The following is an 18,908-nucleotide window of genomic DNA, read 5'->3' on the forward strand; positions in this document are numbered from 1 at the left end:
GTATATATTTCCCAACCAGTACAGAAATATTTCAGCGTTTAACAAGATTTTAACAACCGGCATGGCCATTGTATCTCGGTATCTAACAGCTCAATAGTCACCTTCTTTATGTCCCTAGGGACAGACAGCACTGAGCCTGGTAGTAGGTATTTAGTAAATATTTACTGCTGAAACAAGACACACCTTGAAATACAACTAGAGTCATCAACTATTTTCCCAACAAGGAGGGCGGATTTGAGATTTGGCTTCCATAGTGACTGTCCAGGGTCTTGGCCTTCCCTGTGGCCATTCCGTCCAAAAACACATGCTGGTTAATGCACAGGCATGAGATGCCTCCCTGGGACTCCGACACTAATACTCCCAACCCTGCAGGCCCTCCAACTACCGCTGTTGCCAACAGTATTTGGACCTTCTGGCAGCTACCCTGCCCTGTGAAGGGGAGCCTGTGGAGAAAGAAGCCTGCACAGGGCAGCAAAACCAAGAACCGGGGAGGGTCAGGTCCCAGCAACCCCTGTTAAACCCCTAGACGCAGCCATGCCTGAAGGTGCGTGCCATCTTGCACCTTTCAGGTTGATGACCCAATAAATTCCTTTCTTGCTTAACGATATTTTGACTCGGTTGGGTTTGTTTGTTGGTTGTTTGCTTTGCCTTTGCAACTACAAGTCCAGTCTAACTCAGCTAGAAGGAAAACTTTCCATTAGGAAAAACAGAAATCTAAGTTTTTATCTATGTGAGTCTCTCTTAACTTTTCGCATCCCATGACAGTTTGGTAATTCATTTTGATAACTTACCTTTCACCAAGTAGAACATTTGATAGATTTATAAATGAGGGAAAGTCCAGTCTATTCATGACAGGATAGGCGTGGATGGGGACAAGCAAAGTCTCATCTCCCTAAAATTAATGGGAAAAAAGTCAAGTTTACCATGCTTAAGACTATAATTTTCTTTTTTTCTTTTTCTTTGTTTTTGGCTGCGCCTCGCAGCATGTGGGAACTTAGTTCCCCGACCAGGGGTTGAACCCACGCCCCCTGCTTTGGAACAACTGGACCGCCAGGGAAGTCCCAAGACTATAATTTTCAAAGATGAATTTGTAGATCCTTCATTTCTTATCTTGTTTTCTATCATTAAAAAATACCTCCAGAAAAAAAGGGAAAACATTTCCTTAAAAAAAAAACACTGAGTGCTTAAATATAACAGTTGAAATATTGAGTTTTCTTAGCTATAAACAAAGTATAGAAAATTTTTAGCGTATTTCACTGAAATGATATTCAATATTATCCAGGAAAGCTAATGATGCCTTCACGTAGAGATGAAAACAGTCATCTGTTTCGATTTCAGAAAGTTATAGGGCAACACAATTGTGAGCGGCCTGAGATAAACAGAAACCAGCACAGAATCAGCTGATCCAGACAGTGCCGAACGGTAAGCAGTGGACCAGCCAGAGGCACAGAGGCCTGCTTCTAGACCTGCACAGTGCGTGACCTTGAGTAAGACCTCTGACCTCTCCACAGCTCGTCTCTTCCTTTGCTTTCAAGTGGGGATAAGGCCACCTTTCTTTAAAGGTATTTTTGAGAATTAAAGCAGACACTGGCCTTAAAAAGTTTAAGGCACCACATAAATACAAGGTACTAACAGCATTGCTATGAAGTAGCAGGACACCTGCCCTGGGGCTCTACGCAATGCCTGTCCTAAGGATTTTTGTTCTTGGTACAGAATATTCCTCCTGAAAGCACTATTCTGGTTTCATTTTTAGTTTTTTTCCCCCCTCCTTTTAAAAACTGAGACTCATCTGTTACTAAAGCACACTCTTCCACTTTAATTTTGAGAAGGTAAATTTCCTTAACCTTAAGGCTTCTCAACTTGTAAGGGCTGGGCGTGGAACCCAGAGCGGAGGGGTGTGGAGGTGCCAGTTTTAAGGGAAGGACTGACAGCACGTGGGGCTGGAGGCTGGAGGCCGGGGATGAATTAGGTGACCTGGAAAAGGCCTTCGGGAGCTCCTACAGCACAGCCTCTGGGGTCGGACCACACAAGTAGCCTCCCTGCAGACCCCCAGGGCTGCCTCGGAGAACATTTGCTGCTGGTGCCCAGTGACAACTCGGGGTTGTTGCTGATCTTCTCACCTAGCTCTTAAAGGACGATGTTTAAGTGATTTGACGAGCCTTCCTCAACTCCCAGCACCACAAGATAAATGAGATTTTTAGGCCAGGGCAGGTGGGAACCTGCAGCAAACAGTGTCTCTGGCTCTGCCCCAGTCCTCGGCAGCCTGGAGCTTCCCCAGCTGGGACCCACGCCACCGGACCAGGACCCTCAAGCCACTCAGACCGGCTGCCCAAGGCATCAGGCTGAGAAACTTCACACTTGTCACTCCCTCTCTCTTCTTCCCTTGAAGATGTAAGATTTGATGCCACCCCCAAGCCCCAAAAAACCCCTGATATTAAGGGACATACCTTACAGTGAATGCGGATGCAATCATAGTAGTATCGCCACTCATCTGGAGTAAATGTAACGGTGACCGTGAGGGACAAGCCAGGGATAAGGCGGTGCTCCTAGAAGACAAGGGGGTTCCTGTCCGGACGAGCCCCAGCGCCCAACGGAGCAGGACCACGGGGACAACACGCTACGTGCCGCCCTGGGCAGACCTGCGGCACACAAAACCACACCTGGCAATGAACACCTTGGGAGAATATGCCCCCCAGGGACACTTACCTTTTTCACATATTTGATCTGAAAGTGTTTGGTTTGTGGGGGTAAAATATGAACGTGTAAATCTTCATTGCAAATATTGACCACGTGCTGGAGAGAAAAAGAAGCATTCACATGAATACACTGCTTTATCTACCTGCACATGCACTTCCTCAGTTATCTTTACCTCATCTTGTTCCTAAAGGGATGTGAGGAGATACGGTGCACTTTTATTATTTTTTAAATTTTTATTCTATATTGATGTATAGTTGATTTACAATGTTGTCTTAATTTCAGGTGTACAGCAAAGTGATTCAGTTATACATATATCTATTCTTTTTCAGATTATTTTCCCATTTAGGTCATTACAGAATATTGAGTAGAGTTCCCTGTACTATACGGTAGATCCTTGTTGTTTATTTTATCTATAGGAGTGTGTATATATTAATCCCAAACTCCTAATTTATTTCTCCCCCCAACCTTTCCCCTTGGTAACCATAAGGGTTTTATTTTTTTATTTTTATTTTTTGGCTGCATTGGGCCTTCGTTGCTGCACGCGGGCTTTCTCTAGTTGCAGCCAGCGGGGGCTACTCTTCATTGGTGCGCAGGCTTCTCATTGCGGTGGCTTCTCTTGTTGCGGAGCACGGGCTCTAGGCGCGTGGGCTTCAGCAGTTGTGGCGCACCGGTTTAGCTGCTCCATGGCATGTGGGATCTTCCTGGACCAGGAATCGAACCTGTGTCCCCTGCAATGGCAGGCAGATTCTTAACCACTGCGCCACGCGGGAAGTCCCCATAAGTTTGTTTTCTATGTCTCTGAGTCTATTTCTGTTTTGTACATAAATAAATTCATTTGTATCATTAAGATTCCACATATAAGTGATATCATATGGTATTTGTCTTCCTCTGTCTGACCTACTTCACTAAGTATGATAATCTCTAAGTCCAACCATGTTGCTGCAAATGGCATTATTTCATTATTACTCTAGGAGGTGGATCCAAAAAGATCTTGCTGTGATTTATGTCAGAGAGTGTTCTGCCTATGTCTTCCTCTAAGAGTTTTACAGTGTCTGGCCTTACATTTAGGTCTTTAATCCATTTTGAGTTTATTTTTGTGTATGGTGTTAGGGAGTGTTCTAATTTCATTCTTTTACATGAGGCTGTCCAGTTTTCCCAGCACCACTTATCCAAGAGGCTGTCATTTCTCCACTATATATCCTTGACTCCTTTATCAAAAATAAGGTGACCATACGTGTGTGGGTTTATCTCTGAGTTTTCTATCCCGTTCCATTGATTTGTGTGTCTGTTTTTGTGCCAGTTCCATACTGTTTTGATTACTGTGGCTTTCTAGTATAGTCTGAAGTCAGGGACCCTGATTCCTCTCGCTCCATTTTTTCTTTCTCAAGATTGCTCTGGCTTCAGTGCACGTTTAAACGCTTTAAGAGATTCAAAATCTATCATATACCACTTAACGAATAATAAAATAAACACAACACCACTTAAAGAATACTGAAATATGCCCATATGTCTCTGCCCAACCTAAGACTTTTCCAGAGCTACAGCCCCAGGTACCCCCCGGCATGGCCTTGCACACTCCCCTCCTCCTGCCCTGACTGGTTACCTGTGCACCTTTTTGTTGAACTCAACTTAGTCCTGTGGTTCAGCTGAGCTAAGAAGTCAGCCACCCACCCACTCCCAGTTTCTCTAATTACATGCCACTTGTCCTGGGGACCTGGTGACACTAAGGCAGTCAAAAAATCAGGAAAAGAAGTGTGGAGAGGACAGCCTCCAATCCATTGCTAGGGCTGATAAAAAAGAACACAAAGTCAGGAGTTCTCTGATGGGGTCGGGAGGAGGCCCTCGTTCAAGGCAGGACAACCTGCTGGGTAAGTTAACAAGGTCTCTGAGTAGAGGGGTTTTTCCTTCCTCTACATGAAAGGAGAGCAAGGACCTTGGGTTCTGGGATGTGGCCTTCACCTGGGCCAGAGGACAGCTAAGAGGCTCTTGGTCTCCAAAGTCCAGGCCAGAGGCTGAGCCTGTCACACGGCCACTGCCCAAGGCCTCGAGTTCACTGAGGCCCTAAGTCAGACTTAAGACACAATCTCTTGATGAGATTATACCAATGCTTGCATTTGTTAAAAGTTCTCATTTGTCACCTGTGAATATATGTTTTTGAATTTTATCTTATTTTTTTTTTTTATACAGCAGGTTCTTATTAGTTATCTGCTCACCTGTGAATATTCTTAAAGGACCACAATTTTTGTGACCCTGTTTTGGCATATCTTTAAAAAATTTTTTTAATTTAACTATAGTTGATTTACAATACTGTGTTAGTTTCAAGTGTCAAATTCAAGCTTCAGATTCTTTTCCATTATAGATTATTACAAGATAATGAAAATAGATCCCTATGCTATACAGTAAAAGCCTGTTATTTATCTATTTTATATACAGTAGTGTGTATCTGTTAATCCCAAACTCCTAATTTATCTCCTCCCCCATCCCCTTTCCCCTCTGGTAACCATAAGCTTATTTTCTTTGTCTATGAGTCTGCTTTTGTTTTGTAAATAAGTTGATTTGTATTTTTTTTTTAGATTCCACATATAAGTGATATAATATCTGTCTTTCTCTGCCTTACTTCACTTAGTATGATAATCTCTAGGTCCATCCGTGTTGCTGCAAACCTAAATGTCCATCAACAGATGAATGGATAAAGAAGATGTGGTACACACATATAATGGAATATTACTCAGCTATAAAAAAGAAGGAAATATTGCCGTTTGCAGCAACATGGCATATCTCTTTATTTTTTTAATTTTATTTTTAAAGTTACTTTTTTTAAAAATTTATTTTTGGCTGTGTTGGGTCTTTGCTGCTGTGTGCAGGCTTTCTCTAGTTGCGGTGAGCGGGGGCTACTCTTTGTTGTGGTGCACGGGCTTCTCATTGCAGTGGCTTCTCTTGTTGCAGAGCACGGGCTCTAGGCATGTGGGCTTCATAGTTGCAACATGCAGGCTCAATAGTTGTGGCTTGCGGGCTCTAGAGCACAGGCTCAGTAGTTGTGGTGCACGGGCTTCGTTGCTCCGCGGCATGTGGGATCTTCCCGGACCAGGGCCTGAACCCGTGTCCCCTGAATTGGCAGGCAGATTCTTAACCACTGTGGCACCGGGGAAGTCTGGCATATCTCTTTAATATGTGAGAAGCCTGAAAAAATAAAAGTTGCCCAGGCCTCTCTTGACCTCCAGGGGTTCTGCATGGGGGAATCTTGGTGAGGTGTGGGCTCCTGGATCTCCTACCCAGGAGAATGGTCCTTCCAGGAGACACTGGTATGCTGGAGCCCAGGATGCCTGGAACCTAGGGCTCTTCCCGTCTCAGAGCTCAGGATGTCTCAGTACCCAAACTACATTCCCTACCTATCTTTTTTTTTTACACTTTGTCAGCAGGTCAGTTTGATTTCTTTTTAAAAAGTAATATGCTTTCAGGGCTAAAACGGCATTCCTGCCTTTTCATTTATAACTAAAACTGGGGGTGAAATAATCATCATTGAAAGGGGAAAAAAAGCCTTGGGAAGATCAAGTGTTTATAAAGTGTATGTTAAATTAATATTTAAAGTTTATTTGAAAACGTGAGCAACCCAGGATTGCCCTTGAGGCGAGACAAGATAAACTCACCTAAAACCCTATTCTGTCCCGCAATTCTGGGGTCAATAGACGTCCTTACTTCCCCCTGCAAGCTCTCTGCGCCCCTGGGAGCTGACCTCCTCCTGGCCCCGTGGGTCCTCACGACCTTGACACTCCCTCCCCTGACCCCCCCCGGGCCCCAACTGACAGCCCCCGCTTCAGTGTTTCAGAACGGGCCCCCAGAACAGGCAAGCAAGCATGGGACCACCAACCAGGCAGTCCCGGGTTGAACAGCTTTTACTCAAGGGTCACAGGGCTCTCCCAAGGGCTGCTCAGAGCTCCCGCCCCTCTGTCCCCACTCTGCTCCTTCCTTCCAGCCCCTCCACCGGGCAGAGCGTCGGGCCTAACCTTCAACCCCGGGCACTAATCATAGTATTTTCCAAACACAGCTCAGCCTCCAAGTCGGGGTCCTTCGACCCCTCCCTTCAGGGACACAGCTTCTCAGAGGTTAATACCCAACGCCAGGGATCTGGGGGCAAAATGCAAGCAGCTCTATAAGTTCTTTAAAGTGTTTTGAGACAGGCTGGGACCTGGGACCTGGGACCCTTTGCTGCAGTGCTGGCACGGGGACAGACGTCTCCTGGAGCAACAGATACAAAGAAACTATAAGGGACTAAAAATAACCGTGTGCATGTGTAGCTCGGGCAAATTGTGGACAAGATACAAAAAGACCAAAGAAAAACAAAAAACAAACAAACAAAAAAACCCAACTGCCACTTCTGAGGAGCCAGGAGCAAAAGCAGGGCCCTGCGTAGGATGCCTGCACACAGCCCACCAAGGGGGTGGGCAGAGCACCTAGGCCACCCCTCAGGCCCGACCCCTGGACCTGCCCCCAGCCTCACCCCATATAAGGAACCAGCCCGCACCGCCTCGAGGAGCCAGAAAGGGAACAGGGAACCGGCTACCTGTTCTCGCTCCCCCCTGCTACAGCAAGGGCCCCAGTAAAGCCTTGCCTGAATGTCTCCTCTGGCCTCCTATTAATTTCTACTGATTACGGAGTCCAAGAACCCTGGTCAGTAACAGTTTCACCTTAAAATGCAGGTTGGTAATGGATTGTACTCTAAAATTTTGCTCTATACTGCATTTCTCCGAAATGGGAGAGTAAAATTGATGCTCCAGAAGGATGCAGCATGTTTTTTTACACTGCAGCTTCAAGTCCCCACCCTCGCACACTGACTAGAAGCCACTGGGATTCGTGGCTCCAGTTCGAGAAGCAAGAGCCTGGGGCAGGGCTGTCTCTGAATGCTGCAACAGGGACCTGAAAACTAATACAATTATTGCAGAAAGCCTGAAGGGAATGCTGCTCTGCATGAGATAAGGCTGTAGAGGCTGACAACTTCGTTTGGGGCTGGCCACAGTAACACTGGTTGTCTCATGGGAAAACTGATTAATTATTTCCTTAATAAATATAGTTTCCCAGACAACGTCTTTCCGCAGAGGGAAAGGGATTTTAAGAGGTCTTGGTTTTGAGAAAAGTGGGAACCATTATTTCAACTTTTAAATCGAAAGATTGATTTTGATATGAATCCAAGTAAAAGGCTTTAAAGCCTTTAACCAGATCTGGATCAATCTCAAATGTTAATGAACAATTTATTGTCTTTTTAAATACACGTTCAATCATTCCATTCTTGGGTAATTTACACCGTTTCCTGTAACAAAACCAAGATAAAGGCAGAGTTGGATTCCCCCCCTTGTTTGGCAAGAGTTTCAAGGTAATTCCCTTAGGTTTCTGCTTAAGTTTGCTGATAGAAACAGGAGGCTGGCTCTCCCAGAATGCTATTAAGATGAAATAATTTTGTACTTGTATCCATTTCTGCTTGTTTCAATGTCTGATAGAAGCAGTGTGATTATTTAGATGCTAGCCTGTATTTACTTGGAATTCACGAGTCTCTACCAAGTCACTCTCTTCCAATAAAGTGAGTTCAATATCTTGACAAGTGTTTATTGAGTGCCTTGTGTGTGTTAGGCATTGTGTTGTACAAAAGACAGAGACGGCCTCTGTTCTTCAGCAGAATGAAGCTTTTACCTCCCTCCAAAAAGCCTACGATCTGGGTAAAGCAGACCTCACACTGGTCTCCAAATATGCCACATGCTTTCCCTCCGAGCCTCTCTCCTCGTCTCCCTCTATGCCCTGGGTGTCAGCTCCCCACCTCTCACTTTGCTCTTAGGCTATCCCAAATGGCTTCTCCACCACAAGCCTTTGGTGCAATGTGACCAGTAAGCTCATGAAAAGATGCTCACCATCATTCGTGATTAAGGAAATGCAAATAGAACAACAGTAAGTTGAATGGTGAACTCAAAAAGATACAGCCACACCCTAACAACTGGAACTTGTGAATGGGACCTTATTTGGGAAAAGACTGATTGCAGATGCTATTAATTTAAGGACCTTGAGATGAGATCATCCTGGATTACCCAGATGGGCCCTAAGTCCAACGACAAGTATCCTTTTAGAGACAGAAGAGAAGACAAAAGGGAGTGGGAGGAGAAGCCATGTGAAGATGGAGGCCAAGGTTTAGGGTCATGAAGCCTCAAAACAAAGAACACCTAGAGCCACCACAACCTGGAAGAGGCAAGGAAAGATTCCTCCCAAGAGCCCGTGGAAGGAGCGAGGCCCGGCTGACTTCGGTCTCTGGTCTCCAGAATAAGTTTCTAGTTTTCTAAGCCCCTAAATTTGTGGTAATTTGTTATGGCAGCCACAGAAAACTAGCATACCATACAACCCAATTCCACTTCTTAATAGATATCCGAGAGAATTAAAAATATATCCACACAAAAACATGGACATAGGGCTTCCCTGGTGGCGCAGTGGTTGAGAGTCTGCCTGCCAATGCAGGGGACGCGGGTTCGTGCCCCGGTCCGGGAAGATCCCACATGCCGCGGAGCGGCTGGGCCCGTGAGCCATGGCCGCTGAGCCTGCGCGTCCGGAGCCTGTGCTCCGCAATGGGAGAGGCCACAACAGTGAGAGGCCCGCGTACCGCAAAAAAAAAAAAAAAAAAAAAAAAAACATGGACACGAATGTCCACGATGACATTATTCCTAGCAGCCCCAAAGACAAAATCCAAACGTCCGTCAACCGATGAAATGTGAACAGTGTGAAGGTTCCTTAAAAAACTAAAAATAGAGCTACCATATCATCTAGCAACCCCACTCCTGGGCATATAACCAGAGAAAGCCATAACTTGAAAAGATACATGCACTCCAATGTTCATAGCAACACTGTTTACAACAGCCAAGACATGGAAGCAACCTAAATGTCCATTGACAGAGGAATGGATAAAGAAGATGTGGTACATATATACAATGGAATACCCCTCAGCCATAAAAAGGAATGAAATAACGCCATTTGCAGCAACATGGATGGACCTAGAGATTCTCATACTAAGTGAAGTCAGTCAGAAAAAGAAAGAGAAATATCATATGATATCACTTATATGTGGAATCTAAAATTTGATACAAATGAACTTATTTACAAAACAGAAATAGACTCACAGACATAGAAAACAAACTTATGACTCCCAAAGAGGAAAGGTGGGGGAGGGATAAATTAGGAGTTTGGGATTAAAAGATACACACCACTATATATAAAATAGATAAACAACGAGGACCTACTGTATAGCACAGGGAACTGTACTCAATATCTTGCAATAACCTTTAGTGGAAGAGAATGTACAATAAGAATATATATAGTTACATAGATATGTATAATTGAATCACTTTACTGTGCATCTGAAACTAACACAGCATTGTAAATCAAGTATATTTCAATAAAAAATTTTTTTAAACAAAACAAAATGTAATAAAGCCATACAACAGAATATTATTTGGCCATAAAAAGGAATGAAGTACTGATTCATGCTACAAATTGAATGAGCCTGGAAAACATGCTGAATGAAAGAAGCCAGTCGCAAAAGACCACATGTTGTGTGATTCCACTTATGTGAAACGTCCAGAATAGGCAAATCTATACCAACAGAAGGTGGATCAGTGGCTGCCCAGGTTGGGGGTGGGTGGGTAAAGGAATGAGGAGAGTGAGGCGGGTGGGAACGGGTAGTGAATTGTTCACTCATTGCAAACAATGAGTAATTATGAACAATAATTATTTTAGATTTACCCTACCATCATCTAGATAGCAAACCTAATAACCAGGAAAAGCAAGTTCCAAAATGAATGATTAACTTTGGTCTTTGATGCTGTGTTCTAAGGAATGTGTCCTGATAGATTGAGGGGTAAAGTTCCCAATTGCGGTTTTGAATCCTGACCCTTTTCCTAGGAGGAAGCACTGGGCATCTAACAGCTCCTCTCCCGATCCCTTCTCTCTCCACCCTCTTGGATGCGTAAGGACTTGCAGACGCTGCATTCTCTGGAAGCTGCATTCTCTGTCGGCAGGGGTCTGCCCCATAGAACCTGGCCTCACTTCCTGACAGCTTTACCATTTGTCAGTTTCCTCCAGCGATTTTCCTCACTCTGAGGATGAGTCTAACACCATAGTTGGAATTCTGGCTCTAAATGATCCACTTTAAGACACGGTTTCGGCGGGAGGGATAAATGAGGAGTTTGGGATTGACATATACACACTATATATATAAAATAATCAACAAGGACCTACTGTACAGCACAGGGAACTCTACTCAATACTCTGTAATGACCTATATGGGAATAGAATCTAAAAAAGAGTGGATATACGTATGTGTATAACTGAATCACTTCACTGTACGCCTGAAATGAATACATTGTAAATCAACTATACTCCAATATAAAATAAAAATTAAATTAAAAAAATTTTAGAAAAGACGCTATGTGAAAACAAAAATAAATAAATAAGTGAAAGACATGGCTGATAAGAACGCACTGCGCGTAAACGCAGAGACGCCTGCGCTGGGAGGGGACGCCATCCACAAAGCCGGAGCCGCAGGGCCCACACGAGAGGGCCCACGCCTATCGGCCCCACTCCAGCACATGCCCGCAGCCCAGTCAAGCCCAGCTCCACGGCCGGCTGCCGTAGTTCTGACGTCCTGCTCAGTGTGACTTTGGAGGGTCACGGCGGGGTCTCTGAGGCGTTACAGCTGCTTTAATGCTCAGGCCCCCTTTTCGTGGCGGATTAGGAGTGCTGTAGCCACCGCGGGCCCTCCCCAGTCTGGACATCCGGGTCAAGGACGGGGAGCCAGAAAGGCCCGGACTCATGTGGCTCTGCGGTGGACTGCTGTCCCCACAGCTTCAGCCACTCCTCGGTGCGTCCTTTCACCTGTCCCTTCCCGAGCCCTTTCAGCAGAGCTGCTGCCCCAGGTCAGGCCAGAGTGTCTCTGGCCACAGTGACTGATTTAGGCCTGGGCATCTGACCTGAGCAGGCAAAACGGAAGCTTTGCTGGGCGCTTCTAAGAAAGGGACACCCCTTCCCTGGTGGTAGAGGCGTGGAGCGCAAGTGCACCTGAGGGGCTTCCCTGGGGGCGCAGCGGTTAAGAACCCGCCTGCCGATGCAGGGGACACGGGTTCGAACCCTGGATCGGGAAGATCCCACGTGCCATGGAACAGCTAAGCCCGTGCGCCACAACTACTGAGCCTGTGCGCCTAGAGCCCGTGCTCCACAACAAGAGAAGCCACCACGATGAGAAGCCTGCACGCCGCAACAGAGCAGCCCCTGCTCGCCGCAACTAGAGAAAGCCTGTACACAGCAAGAGACCCAACACAGCCAAAAAATAAATAAATAAAATAAATCTAAAAAAAAAAAGTTCACTGGTTGGGAGGCAGGCAGCCTAAGAGTCACTCTGTCTCTGTCCCTGTGTTCTCGAGGCAAGTACTGTATTTAACATTCTGGAATCACGGTTTCCTCATCTCTACAAAGAGAGCCACAATACAACCTCCACAAAGCTAGTATAAAGACTAAACTGGACCACGTGAGATGCAAAGCACAGTTCCTGGCCCCTACGGTCACTCAGCAATGGCACCAGTTTGGAGAGAGTGCTGGGAGGAGCCTTTGGCAGGGGGAGGAAAGCTGTCCAAGGACACTGATGCAACTTTAAAATTTCTCATCCTAGAACTACCTTTCTGGTCCAATTTACATCTGCACTTCTGCTGATTATGCTTCTCCTTAGATGAATGAGTAATATAAATGTAGAACATTCATGGCATTTCATTATTATGATTAATTATCCCACTTAGAAAGTACCTACCCAGGGGTGGGGGAGGGATGGATCGGGAGTTTGGGGTCAGCAGATGCAAACTATTATAGAGAGAAACAGCAAGGTCCTCCTGTAGAGCACAGGGAACTGTACTCAATATCCTGGGATAAACCATGATGGAAAAGAATATGAAAAAGAATGTATATATATGCATAACTGAATCACTTTGCTGCACAGCAGAAACTATCACAACATTGTAAAGCAACTATATTCCAACGAAATTAAAAATTTTAAAGTACCTACCAGTGTCTGCTGGTGGTGTTTTTCTACTTGATAGCCTCCAAAATGCAATATGCCAGGGTTTGCCTGTATGACCTTATTATTCAGAAGATTTGCATAAGCCTCTACAAAAACAATGCAGATTAAGTATATCATGAGCTTAGACATAAAAACGTATATTAAATGAAAGAAGATCCTATCAACATGAGCTCCCTTTAATCTAGGGTATTTTAAGCATACAAAGGTTTCAGACAGAGGATACAGCTGTCAACAAGATTAATGATTGTTCCACAAGAACTGGACTGCTTCTCCCTCTATTTTTACACATCACTTGGGAGATATTATCATCACAATACAAATTCACATTTATTATTATCTATTAAAATAACTTGCTCTGTACACATTTTATACAAGTCTTCATAATAAAACAAGGTTGTGAAGAGCACACACCCTGTGTTTTCTCTGTATAACGCTGCAATTGCTTATTATGTAATGAATATCCACTTCAAAGAATCCAAACAGCAAGGGTTTAATTTTATTACTGCGTATTTAACTGCTATTATTTGATTCCCTCTGAACTGAATTACAGTGCCATACAGAGTAATCCTAAGGCTCTGAAAAATTATGCCTCTGGACGGTAAAGTCTCGAACTGCTCTTGTCACGTGAGTGTCTTTTTTTGCTCCCAGTTTTGAGAACAAGGTTAGGACAGCTGAGCTCACAGAAGAGTCCAGGTCTACAGAACTTGTCCCGGCTCTTCACGCAGCAGCAACTGAGATGTGTGGAGAAGACACTGGGTCACAAGCCTTTCCGTGCCTTCCGTGCTTCACGCCAGGCATCTGTTTATAACCCCCCGTTCTTTCCATTTTTTAAAAATCAAACCCAGGCCTGGTTCCGACCAGTAAGCTGCCTCCTGCGGTATGAATGTCCTGTCCAGTTTCCTACAAATGACGACCTTTCCCCTTTGGCTACAGCTAAATCTTGTGAGTTACTGACACTCTGACCCCACCCTTCGCCCGCCACGTTTCGTACCCATCTACAGTGGGTGTGAAACATTTGGTGTTTTGCTCCTCTGCGGGCGAATGGCCACTGTCATCAACTGTGGGCCAAACTGAAGGGCTGGACTGGGGTAAGGGTGGGGTCTCAGGGGGATTATGATCGCCGTAGTTTATTTGGTAAATTTGTAAGTATTGGTAATTACTTTTAAGTATTGAACATTACTTGGTAATTTTTAAAAAATTTATTTATTTATATTTATTTTGGCTGCACCAGGTCTTACTTGTGGCATGTGGGCTTCTTAGTTGCGGCATGCACGCGGGATCTAGATCCCCAACCAGGGATCAAACCCGGGCCCCCTACATTGGGAGCGTGGAGTCTTACCCACTGGACCACCGGGGAAGTCCCTTGGTAATTTGTTTTAATGCTGAAGATTTTGTTTGTAGGGCCACAAAACAGATGTAAAATGGGCATTTTTCTGTTAATGCCCAGAAATAGTCAAGTATACTAACTCGCACTCAGTGTGTTCTTCAGTGACAACAGAGCCACAGCAAATGCTGCATTTCCAGCATTTGTGATGGGCCTTGAACGGCAAGTGGGAAGCAAGCTAGTGGGACGTAGGGAGCGGGACACTGGGCTGCAACAGCTGAACACCACCTCTCCGCTTAGCTGGGCCACTCCAGCTTCCCCAACAGTAAAATGGACATAGACGGTATCATGATGATGTGATAGATTCAGTGAGAAGACCGCAGGCAAAATGATTAGCCTTCTGCACAACAGCCATAGGATTTAACAGGCTTTCCAGGCTCAGGGATGCGCGTGGGAAAAGGCACGTATCCTTGAAGAAGCAGGAGTAACAGGCATGGCCGGAGCTGGGGGACTGGAGGGGCCCTGGGTGGGCAGGCTTAGACCGACGGCAAAGAGGGCCAAGTGCCAAGCAAAGGAACTGCACACAGGGGATCCCCTGAGAGCATCCAAACAGGATGGGGGCAGGAGCCAGCATGGATTCTAGGAAGGACAATGCCAGGGCTGTGAAGAGTGTGGCCAGGGAGGAGGGCCCTGCAATAGTCCTGGTGACCTGCTGAGGATGCAATGGGGACAGGGAGGAAAGATATTGGAGGAAGTGGAGGTGGCAGAACTTGGCGACCAATTTCCACCACAAAAGTCTACCAGGTACAGAACTTCCCTGCTGTCCAGTGGATAAGACTCCACGCTCCTCCCATGCAGGGGAAGCGGGTTTGATCTCTGGTCAAGGGAACCAAGATCCCACATGTGGCCAGGCAACTAAGCCCACGCACTACAACTACCGAGCTCACGCGTCTCAAAGAGAGAGCCCGCGTGTCGCAAACTACAGACCTCACGCGCTCTGGAGCCCAAGTGCCACAACTAGAGAGAAAACCCGCCACCACAACTAGAGAGAAGCCCGAGCACCACAACGAAGAGCCCACACTGCAACGGAAAATCCCATGTGCTGCAACTAAGACCTGATGCAGCCAAAAATAAATAAATAAATATTAAAAAAAAAAAAGTCTACCAGTGAAGTGGATGGATCTAAATGGAACCATTGTTCTTAATGATGAACACTATCACCAGCCTGTAAAACAATACAGAGAAATCACCCAACATTCCTTTATGCTTTCTGGACTTTGGATCCTCTGGGAAGATGTGAGTTGTAAAGCAAATCTGTTTCCTAACCACCTACTTGATTCCAGGAGGTGATTAGGTACTTCTTTTGGTTTCTTGGGTTCCTCCACTAGGCTCCTTAAAAGGAGGGGCGATACATCATGAAATGGTTCTTCAGCATTCTTTACTTCTCTGCTGGGGGTTTTCACCGCTGCCATTTTATGAAAAATGGAGCCTTCTTTTTAGAGCCAAAGGTCATTTCCTGGGAAGAAAACAGTAGTCGTATAATCATCCACAGGAAACCACACCCTGTTTTTTCTCAACCCTTGACAAATGTACTTCTTGTCACTGTGTGGTTTACTGTGGCTCAGGGCTCCCCACCCCCACCCCCGCCTCTCCTCTCTCGCCGCTCCGTTCCCACACAGGTGGTCCCATTCATCTTGTGTCACACATGGAACCCAGTGCTGTGCCGTTGCTCAAAACCCTTCCGTGGTCCTTCATTCTGTTCAAGAGCTTTTCCCAAAATGTAGCCCTGATGCTTCCTGAGGCTCTCACAGTTGATGAAGTTTGGAAAATATTGAAGTCAGCAGTTAAACGGAGCTTTTCTTTCTGAGATTTCTCCGAATCAGTTTCTTGGATGGACGTGACCATGAAACCCTTCAACACTGGGAGACACTGGCATTTTTTTTTTTTTTTTTTTTTTTTTTTTTTTGCGGTACGCGGGCCTCTCACTGCTGCGGCCTCTCCCGTTGCGGAGCACAGGCTCCGGACGCGCATGCTCAGCGGCCATGGCTCACGGGCCCAGCCGCTCCGCGGCATGTGGGATCTTCCCAGACCGGGGCACGAACCCGTGTCCCCTGCATCGGCAGGCGGACTCTCAACCACTGCGCCACCAGGGAAGCCCAGACACTGGCATTTTTGAGCCACCTTCCTGGGCCCCTCTCTGGGGAGAAGAGGTGGAGAGCCATAGACCTCCTCCCCCGCCACTGGGTGCTTTCCTAGGAGCTCTGTCCTAGGACCGAGGGTCCCGGTTCCGTCACACCCTTTGCCAGGCTTGCCTTCATAAAGTTCACACTGATCCCAATGCCCCTTAACGTTCTTTAGCAATTGCTGCCTCCACTACTTCTGGCATTAATAATGTATTGCCTTGTGATGGCATTTTACAAATCCCACACATCTTTATATCTCCCACAGCTGCGTCTCTAAGCTTGGGGGCTGCTCTGTGAAGCCCCTGAGACTGACGTGAAATCACGTGTGGATCTTTACGTGTGTTCTTTTGGTTTTTGTTTTGAGAAGGCTCATAGCTTTAGAGTCCCCAAAGAGTACAGCATCAAGCAAAATACACTGACCACATCGAAGAGGTGCTTAACAATCACTTTCTGAAGGAAGGTTCTCCTTTCTACTCTCGGCCCATCCCCTCTCGCCAGCATGGCTGAAGATTCACCTCGCCCAGCTCCTTCCCCTCCACCCCTTCAACACCCACCCCGGTTCACTCTCCAGCCCCTCCCCTCACTTTCCCTGCCTGTACTTCAGGGAGACACAATAGCTAAACCGTTGTCATCCAAGCTCCCATCCCAGGTCACTCACCCCCAAGGTGAACTGTCCCCCTTCCCCCCACCTCCCCACCGCCCCCCCCCGCCAGGCATCCGCGGTTTTGCGGCCCCATGCTTTACGGGGCAGGCCCTCTCACCCTTGGCCAACGCCTGCTCCCCTCAGCACCCCTTTACCCCAGAGCAGGGTCGAACCCAGACCCACGTACCACCCGCATCCTCATTTAACCCTTTGGGCCCGAGCTCTCCTCCGCCCCCCACCCAGGCTGACTTGCGGCTGGACACCCGTCCGGGGTTCAGGCTGCCTTCACGACCCCAGGTCCCAGGCCGCTCACCCCGGAGCGGGTTCCCGGGTGGGATTCCGCGGGCGCCGCCACCTTCCCCGAGCGTCGCCATGACGACGCGGACGCGCTCCCTGGGTCACGACCGGACGCGACCAAACTCCCCTGGGACGTGGGGGGACCCGGGCGGCCGCTGCTGGAGGTCTGGAGGCCGTGGGTCAGTTCTGGGGACTCGGAGCAGTCTCTGCGGCCTGGGAAAGAACAAAGAGAGCGACTTATAGCGTGTGAAGACAACGAATTCCCGAGCGGACATGAGGAAGTCGGAACACACCATAAACTGCATACCCTGAGAGCAGATGGCGGGAGAGCTGGGCTGAAACGGGCGGGGCTTAAGGGGGTGGTGCTGAAGCTGACGGGGCGGAGCTGAAGCTGAAGGGGTGGGGCGGGGCCGAAGGGGGCGGGGCCTACCAAGCTCAGTGGGTGGAGCTTCTCCGAGGGACATTCAGTCCTAGACATCCTACTGTAATATAGTTCATTTTACACTTTCTATTATGACAAATTCCAAACATATACAAGTTTCAAACATATACACTTTCTATTATGACAAATTTCAAACATATACAGGCAGAATAGTATGATTAACCTTCAACACCAACCTGCAACAATTATCAAATCATGGCCAATCTTGTTTCATCTATACCTTTCCTCTACTCCCTGTATTTTTTTCATGTCTGAAATCCCAGACATCGTATCAACAATAAATATTTCAGAATATACCTCCAAAAAAAAAGGCCTCGTTTTAAAAATATAACCACAATCAGTACCTAAAACATTACAATAATTTCTTAACATCTTCAAATACTGAGTACTCAATTGTCTCATAAACGTCATAAAATATTCTTTTAGTTTGACACTTTGAATCACAATTCAAATAGAATCCACACATTACAATAGATTGATATGTCCTTTAGGTCTCTTCATCAATAGATTCTCTCTCCATGTCTTTTTGTTGTTGTTGCAATTTATTCATTGAAGAAACTGTTTCTGTTTAATAATGGTATTTAGGGATTGTAAACCATGAAACTGGGCCAGCTCCCCAGACCTCTTGCCCTGTTTGCTCCACCCTGCTCATGCATGGACATTTTTCCTTACACAGACAGCTCAGGTCTCTCTTCCTGGGAGCTGCCCTTGTCCTGCTCCCTCCTTGTATGACTTGGCACTTGCTTGATGTTATTTATGCCTTCATGTTGATAAGCGATTATCGTAGGAATCCAATAAGGATACCTGCCTTTCCCAAACCCACATCACTTGTGTTGCATGCGCTTTTGTGCCCCTCCCCCTCCCCCACCCTGGAATGCTCATTTTTCCCATCTTCCCATTTTCCAGCACCTCCCTTCTCCCTACCATCATCCCTGATTAAGAATCTCCCTATCTTTCAAGGGTATCAGTAGAGATGGTGTAACCTCTACCTGCTCCTTAAGCATCCAGACCACAAGGACTGTTTCCTTCCTCTGGGCTCCTATTCACTTTGTTTTGTCATCTTTGGGGGCACTTTTTACAGGCCAAACACATCATTATGTGTGTGTTTGAAGCCGCAGAATTCTTAGGAGGAGGAGACCATGCCTTATCTTTGCATCTCCCACAGCCATTGGCACAGTTCTTTGTTCAGAGTGAGTACCCAGTAACTGTTGGTCAAGTGGGCAAAAAAA

At 46.4% G+C, this 18,908-nt stretch overlaps 1 protein-coding gene across 12 annotated transcripts in view; it reads right to left on the minus strand.

Moving 5' to 3' along the window:
- The window catches only part of CFAP221 (cilia and flagella associated protein 221), an 84,422-nt gene extending 66,977 nt beyond the window's left edge, over positions 1-17,445 (minus strand). For 9 of the 12 annotated variants that reach the window (XR_009564675.1, XR_009564674.2, XM_030849653.3 and 6 more), the window contains exons 1-6: positions 17,254-17,445; positions 15,448-15,630; positions 12,776-12,876; positions 2,707-2,793; positions 2,448-2,546; positions 792-892 (exon numbers count right to left, since the gene is read on the minus strand). Coding sequence is in view for 10 of the 12 variants with exons in the window: in XM_030849653.3 (XP_030705513.2) it covers positions 792-892; positions 2,448-2,546; positions 2,707-2,793; positions 12,776-12,876; positions 15,448-15,586 (527 nt within the window). In the remaining 2 variants the exon portion in view is untranslated. Of the gene's footprint in view, positions 1-791; positions 893-2,447; positions 2,547-2,706; positions 2,794-12,775; positions 12,877-15,447; positions 15,631-17,253 lie in introns of those variants that run through there. The other 3 variants (XM_060302620.1, XM_060302622.1, XM_060302623.1) reach the window with 3 other exon arrangements.
- Positions 17,446-18,908: the final 1,463 nt, after the last annotated feature.

Source organism: Globicephala melas, chromosome 7 (assembly GCF_963455315.2).
Source record: "Globicephala melas chromosome 7, mGloMel1.2, whole genome shotgun sequence".
Classification (NCBI taxonomy): Eukaryota; Metazoa; Chordata; class Mammalia; order Artiodactyla; family Delphinidae; genus Globicephala; species Globicephala melas.